Source organism: Phascolarctos cinereus, unplaced genomic scaffold (genome assembly GCF_003287225.1).
Source record: "Phascolarctos cinereus isolate Bilbo 61053 unplaced genomic scaffold, phaCin_HiC Scaffold_3;HRSCAF=262, whole genome shotgun sequence".
Taxonomy (NCBI): domain Eukaryota; kingdom Metazoa; phylum Chordata; class Mammalia; order Diprotodontia; family Phascolarctidae; genus Phascolarctos; species Phascolarctos cinereus.
In genome coordinates, this window is record NW_027555736.1 from 188,730,326 (window position 1) to 188,754,000 (window position 23,675).

The window sequence follows — 23,675 nt, forward strand, 5'->3', positions numbered from 1 at the left end:
TTAATCCCAGAAAAAAGAAAAGAGGAAAAGGTCTGAAAGAGGTAGTAAATTGATAGAGATGGACACAAGATCTTGGGGGCTAGGCCATGCTAAACCTCAAGTAGATGGGAAGTAGCAGCATTTTCCTTTTTTAGCCCTTGTTATATATTACAAATATAAATAACAACTAGGTACGCTTCCATTTATACTTTACTAAACATGACCATAGGCCCTTCTTCCATCAGCCTCCCTTCTTGGCTACCCAGACCCTCAGCTTCAAGGTAAGCAGCCAAGTAGGAAGATAATCAGTGCTGGGGTCCAGAAAGAAACTGTCTGTTCCTGGAGGCCCCAAGCTGTGTTACGCCCTGCAGAGGGATAGGGGGAAAAAAAAAAGATTGATTTCTACTTCTCAGAGATATATTTGGAATCCAGCTCCTCTGTCTATGGACCCTTCACCCCAGGTACTACCTAGACTAGTAGCATGAGGACAAAGAATCACATATCACAGGAGAATAGGGGTCAGATCCTGGGAGTCAAGAACAGGCTATGGAGATAGGGAAATCAAATTGTGAAACTGGTCACTCACCCAACTGTTCTAGGTTCTCCTTTCCCTCATACTGAGCCCAAATGACTGCTTGACGCTGCTCAGGGCTCAGGAAGGCCATTTGCTCAGGTGTGATAGCCAGAGCCTGAGCACTGGTGAAGCCAGAAAGCTGGACAGGGCTGAATACCACCTGAGGGTGTTCAGTGAATCCATGTTATTCTCCCAACTCTCTTCATGCCCACTTCAGACCCTACTTTCCTGTACCCAATCCCACTGTTGGTACTCACAGCAAACTTGGGTGCTGGCATGACAGCAATGGCTAGTGGCGTGAGGCCCCTGATCTGTCCTCGAAGCAGCGCTGAGAGTGCCAGGTCTGGGAGCCCAGCTAGAGAGCCAGTTGGAAGTGAGGCACTTAGGTCCTACCATAGTAGGACTGTGCCCATTAATCTTCTATTCACAGACTCCCCCCAAGTCATCCCCAAGTCTTTCACCTAGACCCCTTACTCCATTCTCCACCTTGAGAATCCCATCAGTCTCTTAGAAAGGTATCTTCCCCCACCACTCAAACCAGAGACTCTTTGCCCATTACTTTTGCCCTCCCCTACCTCCAACACATCCTGTCTTCCTACCTGCAACTGAGCCAACTTCAGTAAAGATCTCAGGCCCCCAATTACTGACTAGCCCAAAGCCTCCAGGCAACACAAGCAGGTGAGCCAGGGCCTCTAGCTGTTCCTCAGAGCACTGGAGGGGCAGGGAGCCCAGAAAGAGAACGGCCTTGCTGTGGACAATTGAAACCAGGGCGTGGTCATAGGGCAGAAAGAGGCTATTTTGACAAGTGAAATCTAGCCTCTGAACTGAGATTTTCTCCATTTGCCCACACTTTCATAGGGACTTCTTTTTAATGACCTTTACCAATGAGCCCACCCTTCCCCTCATTGTCCACACCACAAAGGACCTGAACTCCCGACTGTTGATATGCTGTATCTCATCTGGCCGAAGACCACAGATTGCATGGCCAAGGGCAGTTAGGTGAATAAAATCCAGGTTTCTCACATGTCGGCCACTCTGACGTAAGAAGGTGGAGACAATGGCTTGGAGCTGGAAAGTACAGGGGACATGGGAACCAAGGGGGAGATAATAGAGCAGAAGGTGTCATGGTCATAGAAGTTTAATACTGAATGGGTCCTTTAAAAAATTATCCAGTTTTAAGAAGATAGGTAGGTGCCATATAAGTGAGATCCATTTCAGCTCTGTGATTCTCTGTACAGCCATTGAGGTCACAGAGCCTCAAGGGAAGGCTGAGTCTCCAGGGTTGAGGTCTGAGGGCACATGAGAAGTTGAAGGGAATATAAGGAGTAGTCGAAGGAGACCTTGTAGCACAGAGAACATGGCATCATAGGGTTGTAGGGATAATGTGAGAATTCAAAAGAGAAGGTTTAGGGTGATTGGCAAACAGAAATCTAAGCGCTTGGACACACCTTAGAGACTGAGACCTTTGAGTCCTTCAGAAGTAGTCACCTGATTTTTGCTCCAGCCTTCCAACTGTCCCAAGGCTCCCAGCACTGCCCAGTCAATCAGAATCACTTCCTGGAGCTCACGCTCTCCTAGCCCTATTAACAGCTGACCCAGCTGGAGGATCTGCTCTGGATGAAATCCTTGAGGGGGACCCCACATCTAGGAGGAAAGGAGTTTGAGACTCAGGTTCCCTCTGGGGAAGCATAGCAAACTCTATTCAAGAAGGGGTTCTGTCTGGCCCCTTTTTCCATCCCCTTTTCCCTCTTCATTCTCAAACATTGTTGTATTCACATTTCTGTACTGATCATTCCCATTGGCTACTATATACCCCCAGCCCTCTGCTTGACCTCTTTCGCCTTGCCCATCGCTGCTCGTAATTCCTCAGGCCCAAGACCATGGTCTTTTGCAAATAATCCCAGGCAGTCTTCGAAGTCAGGGAGCCCCATTTCTGCAATCTGTGTTGCTGACCAAGCTGCTGGGAATGTCCCCCGAACATCTGCGCAGGTGGGCACAGGATCTGAGGGACAAGTGAGGGCCAGAGAGAGGCAATGTAGGACTAAAAGCCTGGGGCTCCTCTGAAAGCAATAATCTCTACATTTTTTTTTGATGAGGCAATAGGGGTTAAGTGACTTGCCCAGGGTCACACAGCTAGTAAGTGTTATGTGTCTGAGGCCATATTTGAACTCAGGTCTTCCTGACTCCAGGGTGCTCTATCCACTGCACCACCTAGCTGCCCCCCATTCCTACATTTTTTATGAGTGGAGAAGGACATTGTAGTCTGCCATTTTGATGGTTGCCATATATGGATCAGAGACAATGATTCAATAAAACTGAATGGGGAGAGGGAAGGTGGGGCAAAAGGCATTGGGGAGAGGTGAGATGTGGCAGAAGGCTGAGCTAAGAGAGTCCAGGGAGCAGCAGAATGGTTATGGAGAGTTATGGAATCACACCATGGTAAGAGCTGGAGAAGACTTTAAATCTCCTATTTACAAGTAAAGCCTGAGTCCCCAAAAGATGAAGTTACTTGCTCAAAGTCATAAAGCAAGTTAGTGGTTAGAATTAAAATTTGTCTGCACTCCCTATGCACCCGTCTTATTGTACCACATCGGAAGTCTAAGAAGTTGGGGGGCTCTCACCTGGTTCATCTTCAGCTTCTGCCTGGACAACCCCAGTCACTAGTGCTGCTTTTCTGAGGCCCAGCTCTGGAACCCCACACAGTTGGCCTGTCCTGCTCTGCTCCCAGCTCTGCTGCCTCTCTAGAAGTCTCTCTAGGGTCTCAGGCCCCAAGGCCTCCTGGTTACAGAAGTTGGAAAACATGGAGGCAGCCAAAGCCAGATGTCTCAGTTCTAACCCCTAAAGCCTTTTCCCTCTCTATGACCCTCCTCATACATGCCTAATGCCTCTCTCCTTTTTCTCCTCTTGCTCTATAATTCTTCATGACCCACTAAGTTATGTGTCAATTATCTACTTTTTAGTAGATGGAATTCCATGCCCTCCCCTGTTCCCTCTCTCCACCTCACCCTGGGCAGTAGGAGAATGGCCTGAGAGGATAAAGTCAACACTAGGCGTCCAGCCTGCTCCACTTCATCTCGGCTCCAGAGTTCTGGCCGCCTGGGGGATTTGTGGTGAAGTCAGTTCCAGCACCCTGGAGTGAGGCACTAGAGAAAGGCTGACTAACGAAAGGGCAGAAGAGGGGATTTACGTCAAGACAAAAACCAGGAACCTGGGGGAAGGAGAACTGGAGAAGACTAGGAGCTGAGAAGCAGTATTATAAGTGAGGACTTAGAAGTTGGGTAGAGTTAGGATTCAAGGATTCTGAGCAGGTAAATGGAGTTCTGGACTCCTGAAGATCCATACCCAAATGCAGACTCACGCAACAGCAAGCATCCCAACTCTGTGGCAAATGGTTCTCCCAGGCAGAAGTTCTGCAGCCGATTGAGGTGGGCCAGCAGAGTCTGTGGAAGGATTCGGCCCACGCTCTCTGTCCCCAGGGATCCAACCAGAGGACCCAAAGCCTCCAGCACTTCCCCTGAGAGTGGAGTGTCCTGTGGAGCCTGAGGGAAGCAGCAAGCCCAGAGCACTTTGACCTCTGTCTCAGAATACCATAATTACTAACCAACGTTTCCAAACCTCTGACCTTTCCTAACCCTGTGATTCTGTGATTCTCCATTCCACTCTGGCCCTCAAGAGTTCAGCTAAGAAAAGCTAGGCCTGGGAGACTGGGAGGTATTTTCTGAGATTCTTCTGCATCTGGACTCTAAAGGGATAGAACCTGGGGGCAAGTGAGGTCTAGATTTGTGGGTAGGCCTAGAAAATAGTCTAGGGAGGCCCTAGGAAAGAGTCTAATGCCTAAGGGGATCCAAGATCCTGAAGGATAAGGAAAGCTCAGGTAGTTCAGGGGTGCAACGTCTTTTAAGGTATGAGAGGGGAAGGCCCTTACCAGGCTGCGTAGTGCCCTCTCTGCCAGGGCTTCTCGTCGGAGCGGGGGCAGCGCCAGGAATTGCTCAGGGTCACCCCGTACTAGCTCCAGTATCAAGAGAATGGAATCATTGGACAGCCTGTCAATCAGCTGGACTCTACAAGAGTTATGTATCAGGGGTATTCTGGTAACTAAGTCCAGTCAGAAAGTGACATCAGATAACCCCACAGTCCCAAGACAGCAAAGTATCCCTGAATAGGCAGTGACATCAGATAGGCCACAGCCACAGTGTGATACCAGCAGAACCCCTTAACCCTGTTTCTGAATAGGAAATGAAATTAAATATCTCTGACTGTATTTCCCAAGATTGTACTTGAAGTGAGAAGAGAATGAAAGTGGGATGGTTTCAGGTCCTCCAAAAAGAAAATGGCATAGAGACATCCCTCCAGTTCGATCCACTTGATGCTGGCCCCAAAAGACTGTGACATAATAGAATGTACCAAACAGGAAGGGATGATAATGGAATCTATCATTTTTATAACACTTCGCAATTTTTCAAGATACTTCCATGTCCATTATCTAATTTGATCTTCACAACAATACTCTGAGGTAAGCAAGACAAAAATTAATAGTCCCATTTTACAAATTACAAAACTGGAGCCATGAGAGGTTGTCCAAAGCCACAGCACAAGGGGAAAGACAAACCTAGGAACCAGATCTTCTGACATTTTCCCATTCTGCTAAAAAATTGGGGGAGGGCACAGTCTCTCAGACAGGAAGTGAGATCATATATCTTTGTGTGAAAATGACATTGGAAGTAGTCCTATTTCTCTGATATAGGAAATAACATTATCAAAGAGAACCAGAGATGACAACTTTGAAATTGGGCCAGACAGTACAGTTAGTTATAGTGGAAAAGACTGAAGTCTCTGGAGAGGCTGGAGAAATGTTCAAGAATATGACAGTAGAATTTAATTTTTATCACTGCTTCATTCCTAGGGAAGCCCTGAGATCATCCCCACTCACTTCCCCAAAACCTCCAGCATCACAGTTCAGATAAGTGTTGCAGTGGAATTAAGCGTGAAGATAGGCATAAAGGCAACATATTCCTTTACTCTTCCCACTGCTGGGTGCACTTTTGGGTTGCCAACCAAGAGAAGTAGTCATTTTAGCCAGAATCCTAATCCTTACCTACTGATCCAGAAGTAATCTGAGTGACCCGATCCAATCCAACCCATTCTGCCCAACAAGCACTTATCAAACACTATGAAACTCACTATGATCCAAGACAGGAAAAAACCACTTTTGACAGCATGACATAATGGCAAAATTCCCATCTTCCCCACACTAGGGCTCCTGGAACTTGAGCTATAACCTTCACTCCATGACATTGCCTCCCAGTACCTACGGTAATTGGAAGAGTAGCTCCTGCTGCAGACCATTCAGGTCTGATCCCAGGCCTCCTAGCTCCAGCTCAGACATTCCCATTCTCCTCTGGAGTTCCTCCCAAATACAGGCCCTCTGTGGGGGGTGGGGTGGATAAGGAAGTGTTTTCAGGAGTCTGAATTGGATATCTGATACCAATACTGTGCCCTCCTCCCCTCAGTGTCTGGTATTGCTGTTTTCCCAATAATGCATGTAGTAAAGCCTCTCACCAGGCTCCCTCGAACCCCTCCGGGAAGCTGATAGACCAAGACCACCACTTTGAGGAAATCTGTCCTCCAGCTGAACTGTTGCAGCCACTCACAAGTCATGCCTCCTGCCAGGGTGCCCAAAGATCTGAGGGAAAAAAACTTGGGAGAAGCAATCAAGCCAGACAACAGCCTGCCACTTACCCCCCCATACCCCCAAGCTTGACACCTATAATGCTGTCAAAATTGTGTGTGTATGTTTGTATAAATGTATGTCCAGTATCTTTGCCAAGAAAACCCCAAATGGGGTCATGAAGAGGTGGATATGACTGAAACAACTCAACAACATAAATGTATGTATATATATTTGTAGGGAAAGGTAGTCTACCAGTCTTAGATGATTTTGGCTAGAGTCCCTAGACACATCTTGACTAGATCAGACATGAGATCGCCAAGCCTATATAAATGTCTCTTTAGCCCTGCAGGGGTCAGGGTGGAAACATCATGCACTGTACAAGGAGAACAGAAGGAAGAAGGCTGCCTCAACTGGGGCAGGGTAACAGAAGAGAAACTCCCTGCTTCTGACACAAGACACTCACTGCAAGTTTCTTAGGGTCAGGTTAGTGGTCATTGACATCTTCTTCCAGAGAAACTGGGCCTGCAAAGGAAGAGGGGCCTCTGTCTGTTAGAGCACCGACCAAAGACTCAAGTTACCCGGAGTCCATTTCATTCACTTCCATAAGGGCCAGAACTATGGCTAGCTCCCACCTTCCCAGAGTTTCTACCTCTTCCCACATACTTTCTCCCCAGGGAAAGAAATGAAGAAATGGAGAAGGGGTGGGGTGAAGAGCCAGTATGGGAGGACTTATAGGTGTCAAGTTAGACTGAGTGTTGAAATGAGAGAGAGAGGGAAGAGGAAAGTGCCAACCAGGGAGTGTTACCTGCTGTTCAGACCAGGGCAGCTCACGATAGGGACTCAGATTGGCCAGAAGAACTGGGGTGTCCAATTGTAGTAGCTTTAGGGGCAGCAAGGGAAGTAAACACGCTGGCCAGATAAGAGAGCCTGGCTGGTGGGGTTGGGGCAGAATTGAGAGGGGTAATGTTTAGCCCTTAGAAAAGAAAAAGGAACCATGGCAGTTGGGGGAAAGGGAAGAGGAGGAGGAGTCACAGTGTGGTCCATTTGGACAGGGGTGGGGATGGAAATATTTCCCTACCATTTCAGGATTTCTCATTGTTGGGCCATTCCACTCCATTCTGTAACTCGTAAGATAAACCTTGGGAGTCCTTAGGTTCCTACCCAACCAGGTGCTCAGACACATGAAGCAACTCATGAGACACACCTGGGCCACACTTCCTGAACTTGGACCAGCTCCTCTGGAACCCCTCCCACAGGATGAATAAAATCTGTTGCAGGTTAGGGCAGGGAGTAAAACAGGTCTGACTTCTTGGAGACCATTGGAGTAGGGAAAGTCTCTCAAGTCAGCAACAGATAAATGAAACTGCCCTGAGACCTGTGGAGCTAGAGTGGAGTGAGAAAACTTCAGACATACCTGGTCAGCAGGGCACACAGTTGGATCTGCACCAATTGGTCCCGTGCTTTGAACTCCATCTTTCACCTGAGTGAAAATTGCTGGCGCTGTTTTTGTAACTCCGTCATTTTGGGGTGCCACGTTCACAAGAAGGGCAGAGGACAGAGCTAGCTGCATTTGCTACCCTCCCAATCATTAGTATTATTTATCCCCGCTTCTTCTTCCTCCTTCCATCCACTCACATACCCGAAAAGCCTGCAACAATGCTGCTTTCTGAGCTGATGAAAGCCTAGACAGCGTGGGTGACAAGCAGGGACAGGCTGCAGCCAGAACCTCTGTGGGGATGACTCTGAGGGACTGTGGGCTAAGGCCTGGCAGCAGAGGATGAAGAGCACAGAGCTCTTCCACTGACAGCTGAGGAGAGACCAGTACAGGAGAGCTGAGGAAGAGGAGAGGCCGAAGGGCTGAGTGTGATGAGTGTGGCAGTGGGGAACAGGGTCAGTGATCTGCCAGGGAGCTGTTTGGAGAGAAGATCTGCTACTTACATCTTCTTGTGGGAGGAGGCGTTCAAGCATCAGGGTAGCCTGAAGTGAGGAAGGAGAAAAGGAACAAAGAACCAGCTCAGACCCAAGCCCCTAAAGCAAGGGCTCCTAACAATGTATGTGAACTTGTTGGGGGGTTTTAATATATTTTGATAATTGTATTTCAGTATAATTGGGTTCCTTGATAATCCTGTGCATTTTAAAAACATTAATCGGGGGGGGTCTATAGATTTCACCAGATTTGGTCCATGTCACACAAAAAGATTAAGAACCCCTCTCTTAAAACCTCCTGGCCCTAACCTTAGACTCCCTCTACTCAGTGCTTCATTATTTCTGTCAGTCTGACTCATAGCCTACTCACATCACAGGGTAAGGCACGGTGCCAATAGGGGAAGATTTCTTTGGGGAATAGGAGCAAAGAAGGCTTCTTAGGGGATCAGGGATGTTCTTACCTGGCCAAGTGTGAGGTCGGTTCTTTGCAAGGCAGGGAGAATGGTTCTGAGTTGGGGGTCTGAGAGCTCCTCCAGGAAGTTGAGTCCAAGCTGAGAGAAGAGAGGGCCCCAGGCCTGCAGCTCCTGGGGACTCAACTCTGCCCCCCGAGTTGAACGAAGCACCCGTAGCAACTCGTGTGCCACCTGCACAACGTAAGGATTGTAAGCAGGAAATGGGAGCCAGGCACCTGGATACCAGCTTCTTAACTTCATCTTCAGTCATTTGGGGGTGTTTAGACCCTGGCCTGGGACCAAAATGTGGAGGGTTAAGGAGAAAAAGGAGAAGGAGGAGGGACAGGAAAGGTGTGGTCCAAGGTGGGATGAAGTGGTGTTGGTAGTAGTGGAAGTATTATAAACCAGAGGGAGACAGGGCTAGGAAGAGGTAGTAGCAAGGGGGCCATACATGGGGACAAGAAGGGAGGGAGGAGCCTTGCACCACCCCACAAAGGCCTAGTTGGGTCAGATGAGTAAGAATTATCTACATGGGCACAGCAAGGGAGCCCTGGAGCTAGGGTTCTTCTGTCAAGTGGCTCACCCGTCCTTCAGGGCTGAGGGTTCCATTGGCTACACATTCAAGCAGTCCTCGCTCTACTGACCCCGTGGGGTCACTCAAGGGCACAAGACTGTGAAGTTCCTCAGTACTTAGGAAGCAGGCAAGGGACCCTAACCTGAGAAATCACAGAGCCAGTTTCTATGTGGGTACTGACATGGGCATGAAGCAAGGAATCTTATAGAAGATACGAAGCAGGGCCCTATGTTGGCATTATAGGCACTGAAATAGAGCATGCAGGTACTCTCTGGTACCAAGCCTGGCCTTGTATGGGCATCACTTGAGTTTTATGTTATTTGAGGGCCCTTCTCTCTTCTTCCCCAGATTCCAACAATTTCATTTTAGCCCTTTCTTGCTCCACTGGCTCTGCCAGTGGCTAGTCCTGTTTCTCCTTTTCTGGAAATTAAATGTTTGATTAGAAACTTAATATTAAGCATCAGTACAAACAACTAAACTTGCCTAGTACTTATTTACATTTAAATCAATAAATTTCAGCACCTAAAGTATCATAACATTTTTTCATTCCCTCCCTCTAAATCCCCATAAGGATTCTTTCTCCATCCATTCTCATTCACTTTTCCTCTTATGATCTCAGTCTTTTTCTTCACTTTTCATTATTTCATAAAGTTCTTTCTAAATGTTTAAAATTCCTTACACTTATCAATCTCAATGAATTATGATGGTTCATCATAATATGTACCACATTTTATCAAGCCACTCCACTATGATTGTATGGTATATGTATGCTCCTCTATCTGAGCAACAGATTTTATTCATCCTTTGGGAGGGGTTCCAGAATCTTGGAGCTGGTCCAAGTTCAAGAAGGGTGGCCCAGGTGTGTCTCATGAGTTGCTTCATGTGTCTGAGCACCTGGTTGGGTAGGAACCTAAGGACTCCCAAGGTCTATCTTATGAGTTACAGAATGGAGTGGAATGGCCCAGCAATGAGAAAATGCTTTCCTTTTTTTTTTTCTAAATTATGTAATGCTGCTCTGAAAATCTTTGAATACATCTTTTGTTTATTTTCAGATGGCATTTTCAGGGAATATTCCTAACAATTGAATTATTGGGTTGAAAGTTCTGATTAGTTGTGTATTTTTTTATTGTGTTTTGCCAGGTTGCTCTCCAAAAAGGTTTCACAAATTTGAAATTCCAGTTGGTACTGTTCCTTTCTAGCTCTGCCTACATAGACCTTATCCTTTAACTCCATGACCACTCACCTTCGAACCTGTTCTTCACCATCTGGGACACTCTGGTTCACTAAACTACGTAGTACATGCCGGGCCTGTCCTGGTCCCAGCCCTGCTGCTGGCCAGCTGTCCTCCAGAGCCTGGATCTAAAATGGAGAGGTTTGATTCATTGTTTGATCAAGTGGGTCTTGGTGGGAAACACTGTAGGGGTCACAATTGGGCCTAACCTTGTTCCAACATGTTGCAAGAAAGCCCTCTTTCAGCCTAAAGGTCATGACTCTTGGGGAGGGAGGGAGAAAGGAAAGAGAGAACACAGACCTAACTAATCCTGACCACTAGTTCCCATCTCGTTCAACAGGGGCAGGGCAGGGCTGGGCTAGAAACCAGTCAAGGTCAATGATCAAGGTCAAGAGAAGAAACTTTTTCGGATTCCTAGGAAGAACTGTCAGTACCTGGTGGGGACTAAGTTGCAGGAAGTGCTCCAAAGGGAGGTGGGGCAGCAAGGGTAACGCAGCCCACAGCAGCTCCTGAGACCAGGCAGGCACTTCCCCAAACAGCTCAGGTGCCAGCAGCAGCTGGGCCAGGGCTTCCTTTTGCTCAGGTCTCATGGCTGGACTACGATCACGGATGGTGGCCAGCCTTGGGGAGGGAGATGAGTATCACCCCCCAGCCCTGTTCCAGACCCCCAGTTTTGACAGCAGTACTCAACTGAGAGAGGCTACCCAGGGTTTCTCTTGGCCTGCTTGGCCATGTGGTAAAGTGAAAAGTGTGCTGGATTAGAAGTCAGAGGACCTATGTTAAAATTTGTGCTCTGGTACTCGCTACCTGTGTGACCACAGGCAAATTACTACCTCTCTCAATCTCATTTCCTCATTTGTAAATGAGGGGGTTGGATTTAATGGCCTCTAAGGTCTCTTCCAGCTCTAAATCTGGGATCCAATGAGTGAATGCTGGGTTGAAACCTCAGAATTGGGTGGGAAGCAAGTAGAGAAGTGGACAAGACCATGGTGAGAAGCAGGGGGAGAACGATGAGAACAGGGAATGAATACGGAGTGAGACCTTGGTGAGATAGTGTTAGGTCCAGGGCAAGGGTGGTAGTGGAGAAAGAAGAAGGGCCAGGGAAGAGGGCAGCTCACAGAAAAAGCAAGTATCTCACACGCTGTCATTGGCCAACAAGGAAGGTGGGAAGCGAAGCAGATCATTTACGGCCAGGAAAGGGATGAGTGGTGACAGATCAATAAAGAGCTGAGGTGTGAGTCGAGGGAATCGCTGGAGCAAGAGAGCAGTCAGTCGGCCAAGGGCTCGCTCCTCTGATGGGGGCACCTGACAGAGACATAATAATGATCAGTGATTTCATCCTGACCATGCTCCTTTTCCCACTGAGTAAGACCCTCCCAAGTCATCCATGCCTGTCCCTGTGCACAGATCTCTAATCCAAAGCAGACCTTGCTTCTATTCTCTAGGTTCCCCCTTACATCTCAATCTGGACCAATGACACCCTTGGCTTCCCACCTTTAACTGGGCCCATGAGTGATGGATGAGTGCCAAGAAACCCTGAGCTGCCTCACTCTCTGCTGATAATACCAGTTGCTGGAGATTCTCTGGGGGCATGCGCAGGTACTCCTGGAAGATGGCAGAGGGAGGAGAAGGTAGCAAGGTAAGAACAATGGGTGGTGACATTGCGGTGAGCATACTCTCAAAGCCTTGACAGGGACCTGAGGGTCCCCTGACTCGTGAAATCCAAGTTTTATGGGCCACAATCTCCCTCCCCTGTTCTGCCCCAACCTGGACCATTACCTGAACAAGGATCTGTAGGACCCAAGCATTCTTCTCCCTCTGAAGCAATTCCCATAGTAAAGGCTGCCATTGGGAAAGAAAATACATCAAGAAGAGGCAACCCTCCTCACCAGCCAGTTCCATAGATTCCCCAGGTACTCTACCGACTTTGGAATTGGCCTTAATCCCATGCTACTTCATGTTATTGTTTATAATTGCAGGTGTGGGTTGTCTCTTCAACTGCTCTGTTATATGGTAAGCTCCTTGTGGGTAGGGACCATATTTATTTCTGCATCCCTTTGATCAATGAGTATAATACTGGCTAGATGTAATTGACAGTAAATATTTATAATTTAATTGATTGCTGCCAACCAAACCACCTCCACTTGCCATCACCAGGGGTTTAATAAGTAGGGTGATATAAATCACAAAATTTTGAAATTGAGGGGATTTTTTATGTCATCCAGTATAATGCCTTCATTTTATAGATGAGAAAACTGGAGAAAATAAATTGGTATGGGGGAAGCTAGGTGGCACAGTGGGTAGAGCACCAGCCCTTAAGTCAGGAGGACCTGAGTTCAAATCTGGCCTCAGACCAAACACTTGGCACTTACTAGCTGTGTGACCCTGGGCAAGTCACTTAACCCCAATTGCCTAAAATAAACAAATGAATGAATGAATGAATAAGCAAACAAACAAATAAATAAATGAGTGAGCATGTAAATAAATAATTAAATGAATGAACAGATGAATGAGTAAATAAACAAACAAACAAACAAATAAATAAATGAAGTGGCATGCCCAAGGTCAGAAAGATGATTATTGGCAGAGTTGAGCCTAGAACAAAGGTTTTTTGGCTGATTCTAGCCATTCTACCTTGAGGTTTGATTTATTCATTTTTCATTCATTTCTTTAATGAGTTATTGAATGCCCTGCATGTGAAAAGCATGGTACTAGACTCTGTAAGTGATATGATAAATAAGATATGATGCCTGTCCTCAGGAGCTTATAGTCTAGTAAGTGAGATAAAACATATATATGGTTAGGACACAAAATATGGTGAAATAAGTACATAAGACACAAATAAAGTGCTACGAAAGTTCACAGATCAGATTGATCACTTATGGCTTGGTGATAAGGAAGGCTTCATGGAGAAAGTGGCATTTGAGGTATCATTTCATAATTCTCGGACATCTAGAAGCCATTTAGGAGAATTAATTAACCTATGATTTCACTGAAATAAGGAACTTCTTAGTGAAGAAATTTCCTTTATTAATGGAGGTATGCACCTTCTCTGTAAATTACAGTCTTAGAGAATTACCTAGAACTAAGAGAGTGAATGTTGTGAGTGTGAGAAGGTGAGAATTGCCTGGAATGCTTAAATGCTTTGCCTGAAGTCACACAGCCAGTATGTGTCAAAGGTGTGTGTCCGGATCTTTCCGGTTTAAAGACCAGAAATCATTTTAGATACTTTTTGATATTCTCACTTCAAACACTACCCTAGCTCCACAGACCTTTCTAGGCCCCCAATTCCCTTCACCTTCAACCCCAAAGACCAAACCCATCTCTCCACCCTACCTTATGAAAGAAGAAAAGTATAAGGGGGGGGAGGGTAGCAGTGGCAAAAAGAATCCTCTTTCAGTGCCCCAGCAGGTTCCCAACTCCTCTGACAAGTCATAGCACTCACACTGTAGCAAGCCAGTAGCTTCCTCTTGCCAAGATCCTGGATGGGGCCATCAGGGGGGCCAGGACCAGGTGGGGTCAACCTCTGCTCCTGCTTCAGATATTCACCCACTGACCGTAGCATGCTACTCCGGCCCCAAGGGTTGAAGGAGTCCCAGAAGGAGCAGTTGTCAGGAAGACTGGAGAGTAGCAGAGCCTGGCCCAGCAGCCTTTGGGCCTCTATACCCCCAGCCCCTGGGCCCAAGAGGAATGCCAGGAGGCGAAGAAAATAGTGTAGGCGGGTAGGATAGGAGAGGGCAGGCACTGCAGCCTGACATCGGGGCAGCTGGGACAGCATGCCAAGGAGGAAGGGACCTGGAGCTAGGCAGAGGGGAGAGGGCCCCAGAGGAGGCAACGGGGGCAGCAGAGGACCAAGCAGTCCCTCCAGGAAGCAGGTATCATTACCCCCGCGGCTAATTCTACACTGTCCCTCCAGCCAGGGCCAGAAGGGTACGAGGGAGTCATAAAGAGTATCATTGACACACACCATCTCCAGGAAACTGCCCCCATTTGGGCAACGCTCCCCACAGGGCCCAACATGACAGGGTGGGAAGGCACCAGCATCAGGGGTCGGACCCTGGCACACATGATGCACCCAGGCCTGGTTCTGTGGGGGCACTGCCTCTAGGCCCTCTTCCACACACATTCGTTCCACCCACAGCGTCTGATTCTCCAGGAAACAACCCCAGAAGAGCTCTGGGGTGAGGGGAATGGGAGGCAGGCCTTCTGGGCAACTGGTGGGTGGGGGGAGGAGGCTGGCACAGAGCCGCCTCACCAGGCCTCTGTTGGGTCTGGGTAGTGACATCAGGGAGAAATTACTGCAGATGACCTCCAGGAACTGTTCCGGGTACTGATCATGGCATGCCTGCAACCAAAACTGGGCGCTCACCTCTAGAGAGGTCACATACCACGCAGCTGTCTCACAGGTCACAGCCATGCTGGAAGGTGGGCGGGGAGTGGAGGGTTTGGCATGTTGACAGTACAGGTGGATGGAGAAATTGGAGATGCTGAAGGGTAAGTCAGTGTCTGATTCGTTGTAGCAGATTGTATCCATAGAGAGGGCTCGAGGTTCTCGAGAGTTGCTTCGGGCTGAATTCTGGGAGGCCCGGGGCAGTGGTACCCCAGTGCTCAAGCAGTGCAGGAGGGCAGGGGGTGGAGGTGGCATCCCAGATAGGAATCCCAATGCCTGGGCATCCCAGGATACATTATGTAGTACACCCCTGAGTACAGAAGAAGGATGTAAGATAGGATCAGTCAGTTCAGAGCCTCTAACCCTGCATCCAGAGTCATGTATTGGGTCGGGGATGAGGGGGAGGTAAATATGAACTTTGCCACAGGCTAGGTCCTCTGGGAGTCTAGGTATTGCTGAGAATGGTCCACAGGAGGCAGGCAGGTAGGGATGGGGCACAGTACTAAAAAAAAAAAATCCTACCACAACCTGAAGAAAACTGAGGCACAGCCCTCTCTGGATCTTTCCTGCCCACCTAGGCCAGGTTCTAGATAACTCAAAGACTACTGAGGAAAGGACTCATATAAAGCAACAAGCCTAGCAATGAGTGATGTCATCAGGCCTTTGGAGTGGGGGGGGGGGAGGGGGCAATCAGTCCCATTGTGGTACCATCCCTCTACACTATAGCCTCCAAGGCCTGGCTCCCTCAGCTTGTCTCCCTCAATCTCTCTCAGATCTGGTCTTTGGTTACTCACCAGAGGAGTAGCTGTCTCAAGTTACCTAGGATGGAGAAAGAAATGGAGATGACCCCACCACAACCCAACCCCCGCTCTTCCCACTACTGCCAATTTCTTCCCCACAAGCACTACTTACCCCCCATACACTGCCCACTGGCATCAAGTTCTGGTTGCCCCAGCATGGCAAAAACCTCATCCTTTAGGGAGTGAGTGACACGCAACAGTCCTCCCTGGAAGGCAGCATAGAGGGGAACCCCCACTGTACGAAGTAGGCCCATCCAAAGGGGTCCTTCAGCACCTGGCTCCTCAGGTGGTGGTATCAGGCCCAGGAGGCCCTGCAAAAGGCGGGCTGGTGTCTCTCCCCAGCCAGGGTCTGTGAAGTTGGTGTCAGCCACAGGAATCATCTGCAACAATGCCTGCCAACGAGTGCCCTCCAGCAACAGGAGAAGTGAAGGTAGCCAATCAGCGGCCAGATCACAGTCAGGGGGTCCATCCCGAGTACAGGGGGGCCGGGGAGGCACTGTGGACTCCTCAGGAAGCATGACATTCAGTAGCACCTCTGCCAGCCCACTTAGGGTGCCTGCCTGGTGACCCAGAAAATCCCGAGGTGTCTGCTCATGTCCCAGCAGTGCGAGGGTGTCCCCCAGTAGCTTGATCAGGGGTTCCCAGTCCCGGCTGCCCCTCAAGGTCACCAGGAAATCATGAAGCCGTAGTGCAGGGGGTCTTAGAGTTGGGGGTTCCTCTCCCCCCACATCTCTAGACTCTAAGCCTTCCAGAGTAGAAGAAACATTGTCTAGGAAGGCAGAGAACCGTGAACGACTGAAGAAGCTTGGTGGGACCATATCCAGAGCTCCTAAAAATGACCCCAGGAGAGAAATTACAGGGTCTGGGTCCTGGGACTCCACAGCGGCTGGGGTCACTGTGGGGGAAGAAAGCAGAGGTCACTGTCGCAGAAATGACTGGAGTCCAAGCTTGGGTCCAGCTTCAGCTGTCCCTATTCTCTCTGCTCAGAAAGGTAAAGAGTGGGGAAGATGAGGAAGTTATATTCTATCCTTGGCCCATAGGCAGGGATGGTCCGACATCCGATCCTTCCTGTTCTCCCATTAATTGGCTCCTCTCTCCCTTATCCCTGGTTTATCTGTTCCTCTCCCCTTTCACCTTCAACCCTTTGAATTAATTCAACAAACATATTGAGTTCCATCGATAGTCCCTCCCCACAGACTTTCCCCATCCACTCCCCACCTTATCCTCTACACCCCCCCACCCCCCACCCCCCTTCACCTGCATGGTGAAGGAGCCGCAGCAACATCAGGAACAGCAAGGGCCAGAGGCTCAGAGCCATGTTTCAAGGTGAGCATTAAGATGTTAGGAGGTCAATACGGGGCAGATGCTTTTCCTAGGGGGAGCTGAATGGGGACAGGATACAGTAGCCACGGACTCCAGTTATCAATACCACCCAAGCCCGCAGGAAAGAAGATCCGTCACCTAACCGATGGGTAACCTAACGTGGTGTCGTCACCTGAGCCTCTGATCACCTGATCCTGTGGTCATAAGGAAAGGTGGGAAAGGGGAGGTAGGCAGAGTGATGATAGGGAAGTCCAGAGCATCTTAGGAAGGGGCTAGAGGCAGAGCTGGAGGCGGGGAGGATCAGAGAGGTAGAAGAAGCAAGGGAGAGAGGGAGGTGGTCATGCAGGAGAGAGACAATGTAGTGAGAGGTAGCCAAGGGATAAGGAGCTGCAGAACCAGAGGTGAGAGCCTGACTGGAAAGGAGGGAGTGAGATGACTAGGAGAGAAGCTTGGAGACGTTAGGGAAGAAAAGGAACTGGGGTGTGAAGGAGTCACAGGAGATGGGAGATAAGGAGGGGGGAGTAGAGGCAAGGAGAAAGAGATGCGCGTCCAGAGATGCACCTCCTAATCAATCAATCAATAAGCTTTTATTAAGTGCCTACTATATGCCTGGCACTCTGCTAAGCAATGGGCATACAGAAAGAGGCAAAAGACAGTCCCTGCCCTCAAGGAACTTATGATCTATCGGAGAGACAGCATGCAAACAAATACATACAAAGGAATCTATGTACAAAATAGAAAGTTGAGAATGGGGCATTCCAGGAAGTTAGGAACAACATGGCAAAAGCCCAAACAGTACTGACCAAGATATGTGCAGGGAATTGTGAGATCTGGGAAGCTACCCTTCCACCTCTCTGTGCCTCTGACTCACAGCCAGGACTAGAAGCAGATGGGCAGTCACTTAGGGTCCAACAAGATGAGGGAGGGGACTAAAAAGGGAGGTGTATTAACTAGTACATAGTAGGTGTTTAAAAATTCATGTTGACTGATCAAAGGGATATTTCTCAAAATGACTATAGACTGCATGGGGTACTGCTCCCAGATAGCTCCGAATTGATCTTTCTAGCACCTGCCATTGCTGAATGATTCCAGCACAGCCTCTATGCTCATATATCATAGGATTGACCACCTGGGCTGGCACAAACTCACGTGAATTTTCAAGAGTGAGAAATACCAAGGTTAAAACACAGAGAAGCCATCTATAGTCGTATGAAAAAATGCTCTAAATCACTATTGATTAGAGAGGTGCAAATCAAAGCAACTCTGCGGTACCACATCACACCTACCAGATTGGCCAACGTGACAGAACAGGAAAACGATAAATGTTGGAGAAGGTGTGGGAAAATTGGAACACTAGTGCATTGTTGGTGGAGTTGTGAAATGATCCCACCATTTTGGAGAGCAGTTTGGAACTATGCTCAAAGGGCTATAAAAATGTGCATACCCTTTGACCCAGCAATAGCATTTCTAGAGCTGTATCCCAAAGAGATCATAGAAATGGGAAAACGATCCACATGTACAAAAATATTCATAGCAGCTCTTTTTGTGGTGGCAAAGAATTGGAAATTGAGAGGATACCCATCAATTGGGGAATGGCTGAGTAAGTTGTGGTATATGAATGTAATAGAATACTATCGTCCTATAAGAAATGATGAACAGGCTGACTTCAGAAAAACCTGGAAAGACTCGTATGGCCTGATGCTGAGTGAAGTGAGCAGAACCAAGAGAACATTGTACACAATAACAGCCACATTGTGCGATGACTAATATTGATAAACTTAACCCTTCCCAGCAATACAAGGATCTAAGACATCTCCAAAGGCCTCGTGGTGGAAAATGCTATCCACATCCAAAGAAAGAACTGAATGCAGATCAAAGCATACTATTTGTTATTTTTTTCTCTTCTGTTGAGTTTTGTTTCCTCTTTCTGGTGGTTCCTCCTATTGGTTCTAATTTTTACTTATATGTCATTGATGTGAAAATATGTTTAATAGGAATGTATATGTATAGTCTATATCAGATTGTGTGCTGTCTTGGGGAGGAGGGTGGTGGGGAGGAAGGGAGAGAAAAATTTTAAACTCAAAAGCACATGGAAGCGACTGTTGATAAATCAAAATAAATTAATTTTTAAAAAAAGCAGGGAAAAAGAAGATGGAAGTGGCCAGAAGGAGTGGGAATGGGGGAAGAAGAAAAGAAGGTGGGGGAAGGGATTGGACTTTTTATTTTAAGAAGATAGAGAAGCAACTAAGTAGTGCAATAGATAGATCACTAGCCCTGAAGTCAGGAGGACCTGAGTTCAAATTCAACCTCAGATATTTAAGAGCTGTGTGATCTGGACAAGTCACTTAACTCCTATTTTCTTACCCCCCCCAAAAAAAGATGAAAGTAGCGATGCTACTATGTCACTATCTGACATGTCTCTACAGAAGGGATACCATTTGGCCTACATCTCATCCTTTGGGAGTGTTATTGTTATTGACATTTTCCCATTCTTGCCAATGATAGACAATGGGCCTGTGCTTGTGGCCAACCAATGAAACCTTTCCCACACTTGCTAATGCCAACCCAAAGCCCTAATGTAGTCACAAAACACCTGACACCTCCCCCTTTCTGGCACGATGCTGTCGCTGCTGGACTTTGCAGAACTCATCATCTAGTGGCTAGCCTGGGAATCAAGATGGAGCCCCTTCTGTGGCCATCTGTGAGAAGTGCTCCTATAATTACCCCTGCCCCAAAGACTGATAGTGGTTCTAGCACAGCAACTGAAACCAAGACTCACAGGACTTGAGGTCCTATTATCAAGTGCTAGGAGTCAGCAGCTCAAAGAGTGGTGGTCTAGGATGGTGAATATGTGCAGCATTTAATACTATTTGTCATTTGATGCTTTTCCTTAAGTTAAATTTTATTTTTTTCAGTTAGCAAATATCTGCCCTCACTCCTCTCCTGACCCACTCTTGAAAATGAAAGAAAAAAAAAATCTTGCTATTAACACATATGATAAAGCAAAACAAAATTCCATGTTGGCCATAGCTAAAATTAAAATATGTGTATGTGAGCATGTATACATATACATGTATATACATACATATACATATGTATATGTATGTATGTGTATATACATGTATATGTGTGTATGTGTGTGCATATACATGTATATACACATACATGTGTGCGTATACATGTATATACACCTATGTGAGTGCATATACACATACATACACACAAACACAAACAAATGCATGTATCTAAAGAGAGCTCTGGGCTTGAATTCAGGAAGACTTGACTTCATTTTTGGCCTCCGATACTTACTAAGTATGTGATCCTGGGTAATGCATTTAACCTCTGTTTGCCTCAGCATCCTCGACTATAAAATGGGAATAATAATAGAACCTATTTCCCACGTTCGTAGTGAGGATCAAAAGGGATATCTGCAAAACACTGAGCACAGTGCACAGCACATGGTAGGCACTTAATTAATGCTTGTTTCCTTCTTTCCTTTCTTTCTTCCTTCTTTACTTCCTTTCTTCATTATAATGCAAGCAGTTATTATTTTTTGTTCATGTTTACATTTTTTATAATTCTCTTAACTCACCAGCCCTGAAGTCAGGAGGACCTGAGTTCAAATCTGGCCTCAGACCAAACACTTGACACTTACTAGCTGTGTGACCCTGGGCAAGTCACTTAACCCCAATTGCAAAAAAAAAAAAGACTATAGTTCTCTTAACTCCTGTGTTTGAACTTCAACATTTCTACTCAGCTCTGGCCTTTTCATAAGGAATGTTTGTTGTTGTTCAATAGTTTCAGTCATGTCTGACTCTTTGTGACTCCATTTGGGGTTGCCCTTTCCTTTTCCAGCTCATTTTACAGATGAGGAACTGAGGCAAACAGGGTGAAGTGACTTGCCCAAGGTCACACAGCTAGTAATTGTCTGAGGCCAGATTTGAACTCATGAAGATGAGTCTTCCTAACTTCAGGGCTGGTACTCTGTGCACTATGGCACCACTTAGCTGCCCCACAAATGCTTAGAAGTCCTCTATTTCAGTAAAAATCTCATTTCCCCTGTAGGATAATACTCAGTTTTTCTGAGTAAGCTATTCTTGACTGCAAACCTATATCCTTTGCCTTCTGTAATATATTCTAAGCTCTCTACCCCTTTAGAGTGGTGGCTGCTAAATTATATGCGATCCTGACTGTGGCTCCTTGGTACTTGAATTCTTTCTTTCTGATTGCTTGCAGTATTTTTTCTTTGACCTGAAAGCCTGGATTTAGGCTATAATGTTTCTGGGAGTTTTTATTTGGAGTTTCAGGCGGTGACTGGAGGAGACTTCCTATTTCTACTTTGTAGAGGTTCTAAGAGGTCAGTTTTCTTTTAAGATTTCTTCAAATGTGATGTGTAGGCTCTTTTTTGTCTATTTTGTCTTTTTTTTTTTTAGTCCTGGCTTTCAGGTAGTCCAACAATTCTTAATTTTTTCCTCCTCGATATGAAGTCAATTGTTTTACATTTAATTTTATTTTTCCAGTCTTTTGACTTAAGTGACTAGGCAACAATTTCTTATAGTCTCATAGAGTCTTTGGCAAAGTGCACAGAGCATTGAGCCTGGAGACAGGAAGACCAGAATTCAAATCCACGACCTGAGGCAAGATACTTAACCTCTGTTTGCCTCAGCTTCCTCAGCTGTAAAATGGGGATAATAATAGCACCTACTTCACATGGTTATTACAAGGTTCAAATGAAATTATATTGCAAAGTGCTTAGCATAATACCTGGCACATAGTAGATGCTATTAAATGCTAGTTATTGTTGTTTTTTGATCCATTCTAATTTTCAGGAAATTTGTTGCTCGGGCAAGGTTTTGTACCTCTTATGCCAAACTTTTAATTCCCTTTCAAATTCTTTCTTCCACAGCTCTCATTTCTTTTCCAATTTTTTTTTCTGATATTCTCATTTTATTCCCCCCCCGCAACTTAATAGTATTTTTTTCAATTACATGCAAAAATAGTTTTCAACATTCATTTTTATAAGAGTTTGACTTCCAAATTTTTTTCTCCCCCCTCCCCAAAACAGAAGCAATCTGATATAAATTCTCATTTTATTTACTAAAAAAAAAGTTTTTTTTAATTCTCTTTTTAAACTCTTGCTTTATCTCTTACAAGAATTCTAGTTGAATCTGTGCCCAAGCTATGTTTTTATTTAAGACTGCTTGCAAATGTTTCGGAGCCATTCTCTCCTTCTGGGTTTGTGTCTTGAAAGCTCCTGTCAATAGCTTTTTATGGCGGGTTGTTTGTTTGTTGCTGTTGCTGTTTGTTTACTCATTATTTCAGCCTACTTCCTAACTTTGGACTTGATACCAGGGCTAGCCATGGGGGGCTGGGGAGTGACCCAGCCTCCCCTTCCCACAAGAAAGAACAATCTTATCATACTCTGATCCTAATCCCCAGGGAGCAATCTGAGACTGGACACAGGGACCATGGTGCTATTGCTTTTTGTAGTATAGAGGATCTCAAAGCCAAACCCAACAAAGAACAAGGCCAAAGGATTATTACTCTGACTGCAGGAGCAAGACAACAAACAAAGCAGACCAGAATTACATAAAGCCCCAATATTCCTTCTTCTAGAGTATACAAGAACCTTGTTGTGGTTTGTTGTTTGTCCTTCACTGTCGAAGAGGACCATGACTTCATGGAGGTGATGCCATGACATGCAAGTGAATTGGATTTAAGTGAGGCAGGGTTATGCAAAGTCACCAGCCTCACTTTCTCCTCTAGGGCAATCTGGGTCCAGTGGCCACATACACATCAGGACGACTAGAGATGGCTATGCAGAGCTTAGCCTCAACACAAAGTCCCAATCCAGGCAGTAAGGCTGGAAGTACAAGTAAACAATATCAACAACAAATAAAGAGCTGTTATGATGCCATGAATGCACAAGTGAAAAAGCCAAAAGAAGAGAATAACTCCAGAACACTTGCCAGCAGACACTCTAAGAAATATATAGCTTGACCACAAAATTAGTTTGAATTCCTAGAGAAAAATGATCTGAGGGTTTTTTTAAGAGTTTAAAATTATATTATAAATGAAATGAGAGTGATAGAGGAAAGAATTGGAAAAGAAATGAGAACTATGGAGGAGAGACATAGAAAGAGAATTAACAGCTTAGCACAAGGTATAAAACCTTACCCAAGAAACAGACTCACTAAAAATTATAATGGATCAAAAAGAAGGTAATGACTACATGAGAGAACAAGAAATGTTAAAGCAAGGTCAAAAGATTGAAAAAGAAGAAGATGTAAGGTATTTCATATTTTTTAAAAAACTGACCTGGAAAACAGATCGAAGAGATTATTTAAGAATCACTGAACTACCTAAAAACCATAAACAAAAAAAGAGCCTGAATATCACATTTCAAGAAATCATAATGGAAAAGTGCCCAGACACATTAAAACAAGAAAACGAAGTGAAAATAAAATGAATTCACCAATCGTCCCCGAAAAGAAACCCCAATATTCCCAGGAATATCATAGTCAAAATCCAGAGCTTCCAGAACAAAGGGAAAAAATACTGCAAGTGACTATAAAGAAAGAATTCAAGTACTGGGGAATCACAGTCAATATCACACACAATTTAACAACCACAACATAAAGGAATAGAGAGCATAGAGTTCCAAATTTCAAAAGGTAAATGATACAGGTAACTTACATAGAAAAACTGAATATAATTATACAGGGGAAAAAATGGACCTACAATAAAAAAGACTT

General features: G+C 46.0%; 1 protein-coding gene across 1 annotated transcript; it reads right to left on the reverse strand.

The window, feature by feature from the left end:
- Window positions 1–185: 185 nt before the first annotated feature.
- On the reverse strand, window positions 186–16,915 carry STRC (stereocilin). The gene is made up of 29 exons (XM_021009276.2): window positions 16,855–16,915; window positions 15,710–16,492; window positions 15,592–15,616; window positions 13,853–15,107; window positions 12,187–12,249; window positions 11,902–12,012; window positions 11,546–11,712; window positions 10,842–11,028; window positions 10,420–10,535; window positions 9,186–9,318; window positions 8,612–8,794; window positions 8,163–8,201; window positions 7,864–8,031; window positions 7,639–7,704; window positions 7,030–7,155; window positions 6,688–6,746; window positions 6,113–6,236; window positions 5,866–5,978; window positions 4,479–4,614; window positions 3,896–4,092; window positions 3,559–3,649; window positions 3,175–3,331; window positions 2,386–2,555; window positions 2,042–2,197; window positions 1,479–1,621; window positions 1,153–1,301; window positions 811–908; window positions 566–713; window positions 186–344 (listed from the first exon to the last, which is right to left on the reverse strand). The coding sequence occupies exons 1-29, from the start codon at window positions 16,913–16,915 to the stop codon at window positions 256–258; spliced, it is 5,313 nt and encodes a 1,770-aa protein (XP_020864935.1). The 3' UTR covers window positions 186–255.
- Between the last annotated feature and the right edge of the window lie 6,760 nt (window positions 16,916–23,675).

Coding starts and splice junctions, on each gene's coding strand:
- STRC (XM_021009276.2), bottom strand. CDS start 16,915: ATGGCTCTGAGCCTCTGGCCCTTGCTGTTCCTGATGTTGCTGCGGCTC. Junction 15,617..15,709: donor CAGTGGGCAGTGTATGGGGG/GTAAGTAGTGCT, acceptor TCTCCATCCTAG/GTAACTTGAGACAGCTACTC. Junction 11,713..11,901: donor ACTCATGGGCCCAGTTAAAG/GTGGGAAGCCAA, acceptor TGTCTCTGTCAG/GTGCCCCCATCAGAGGAGCG.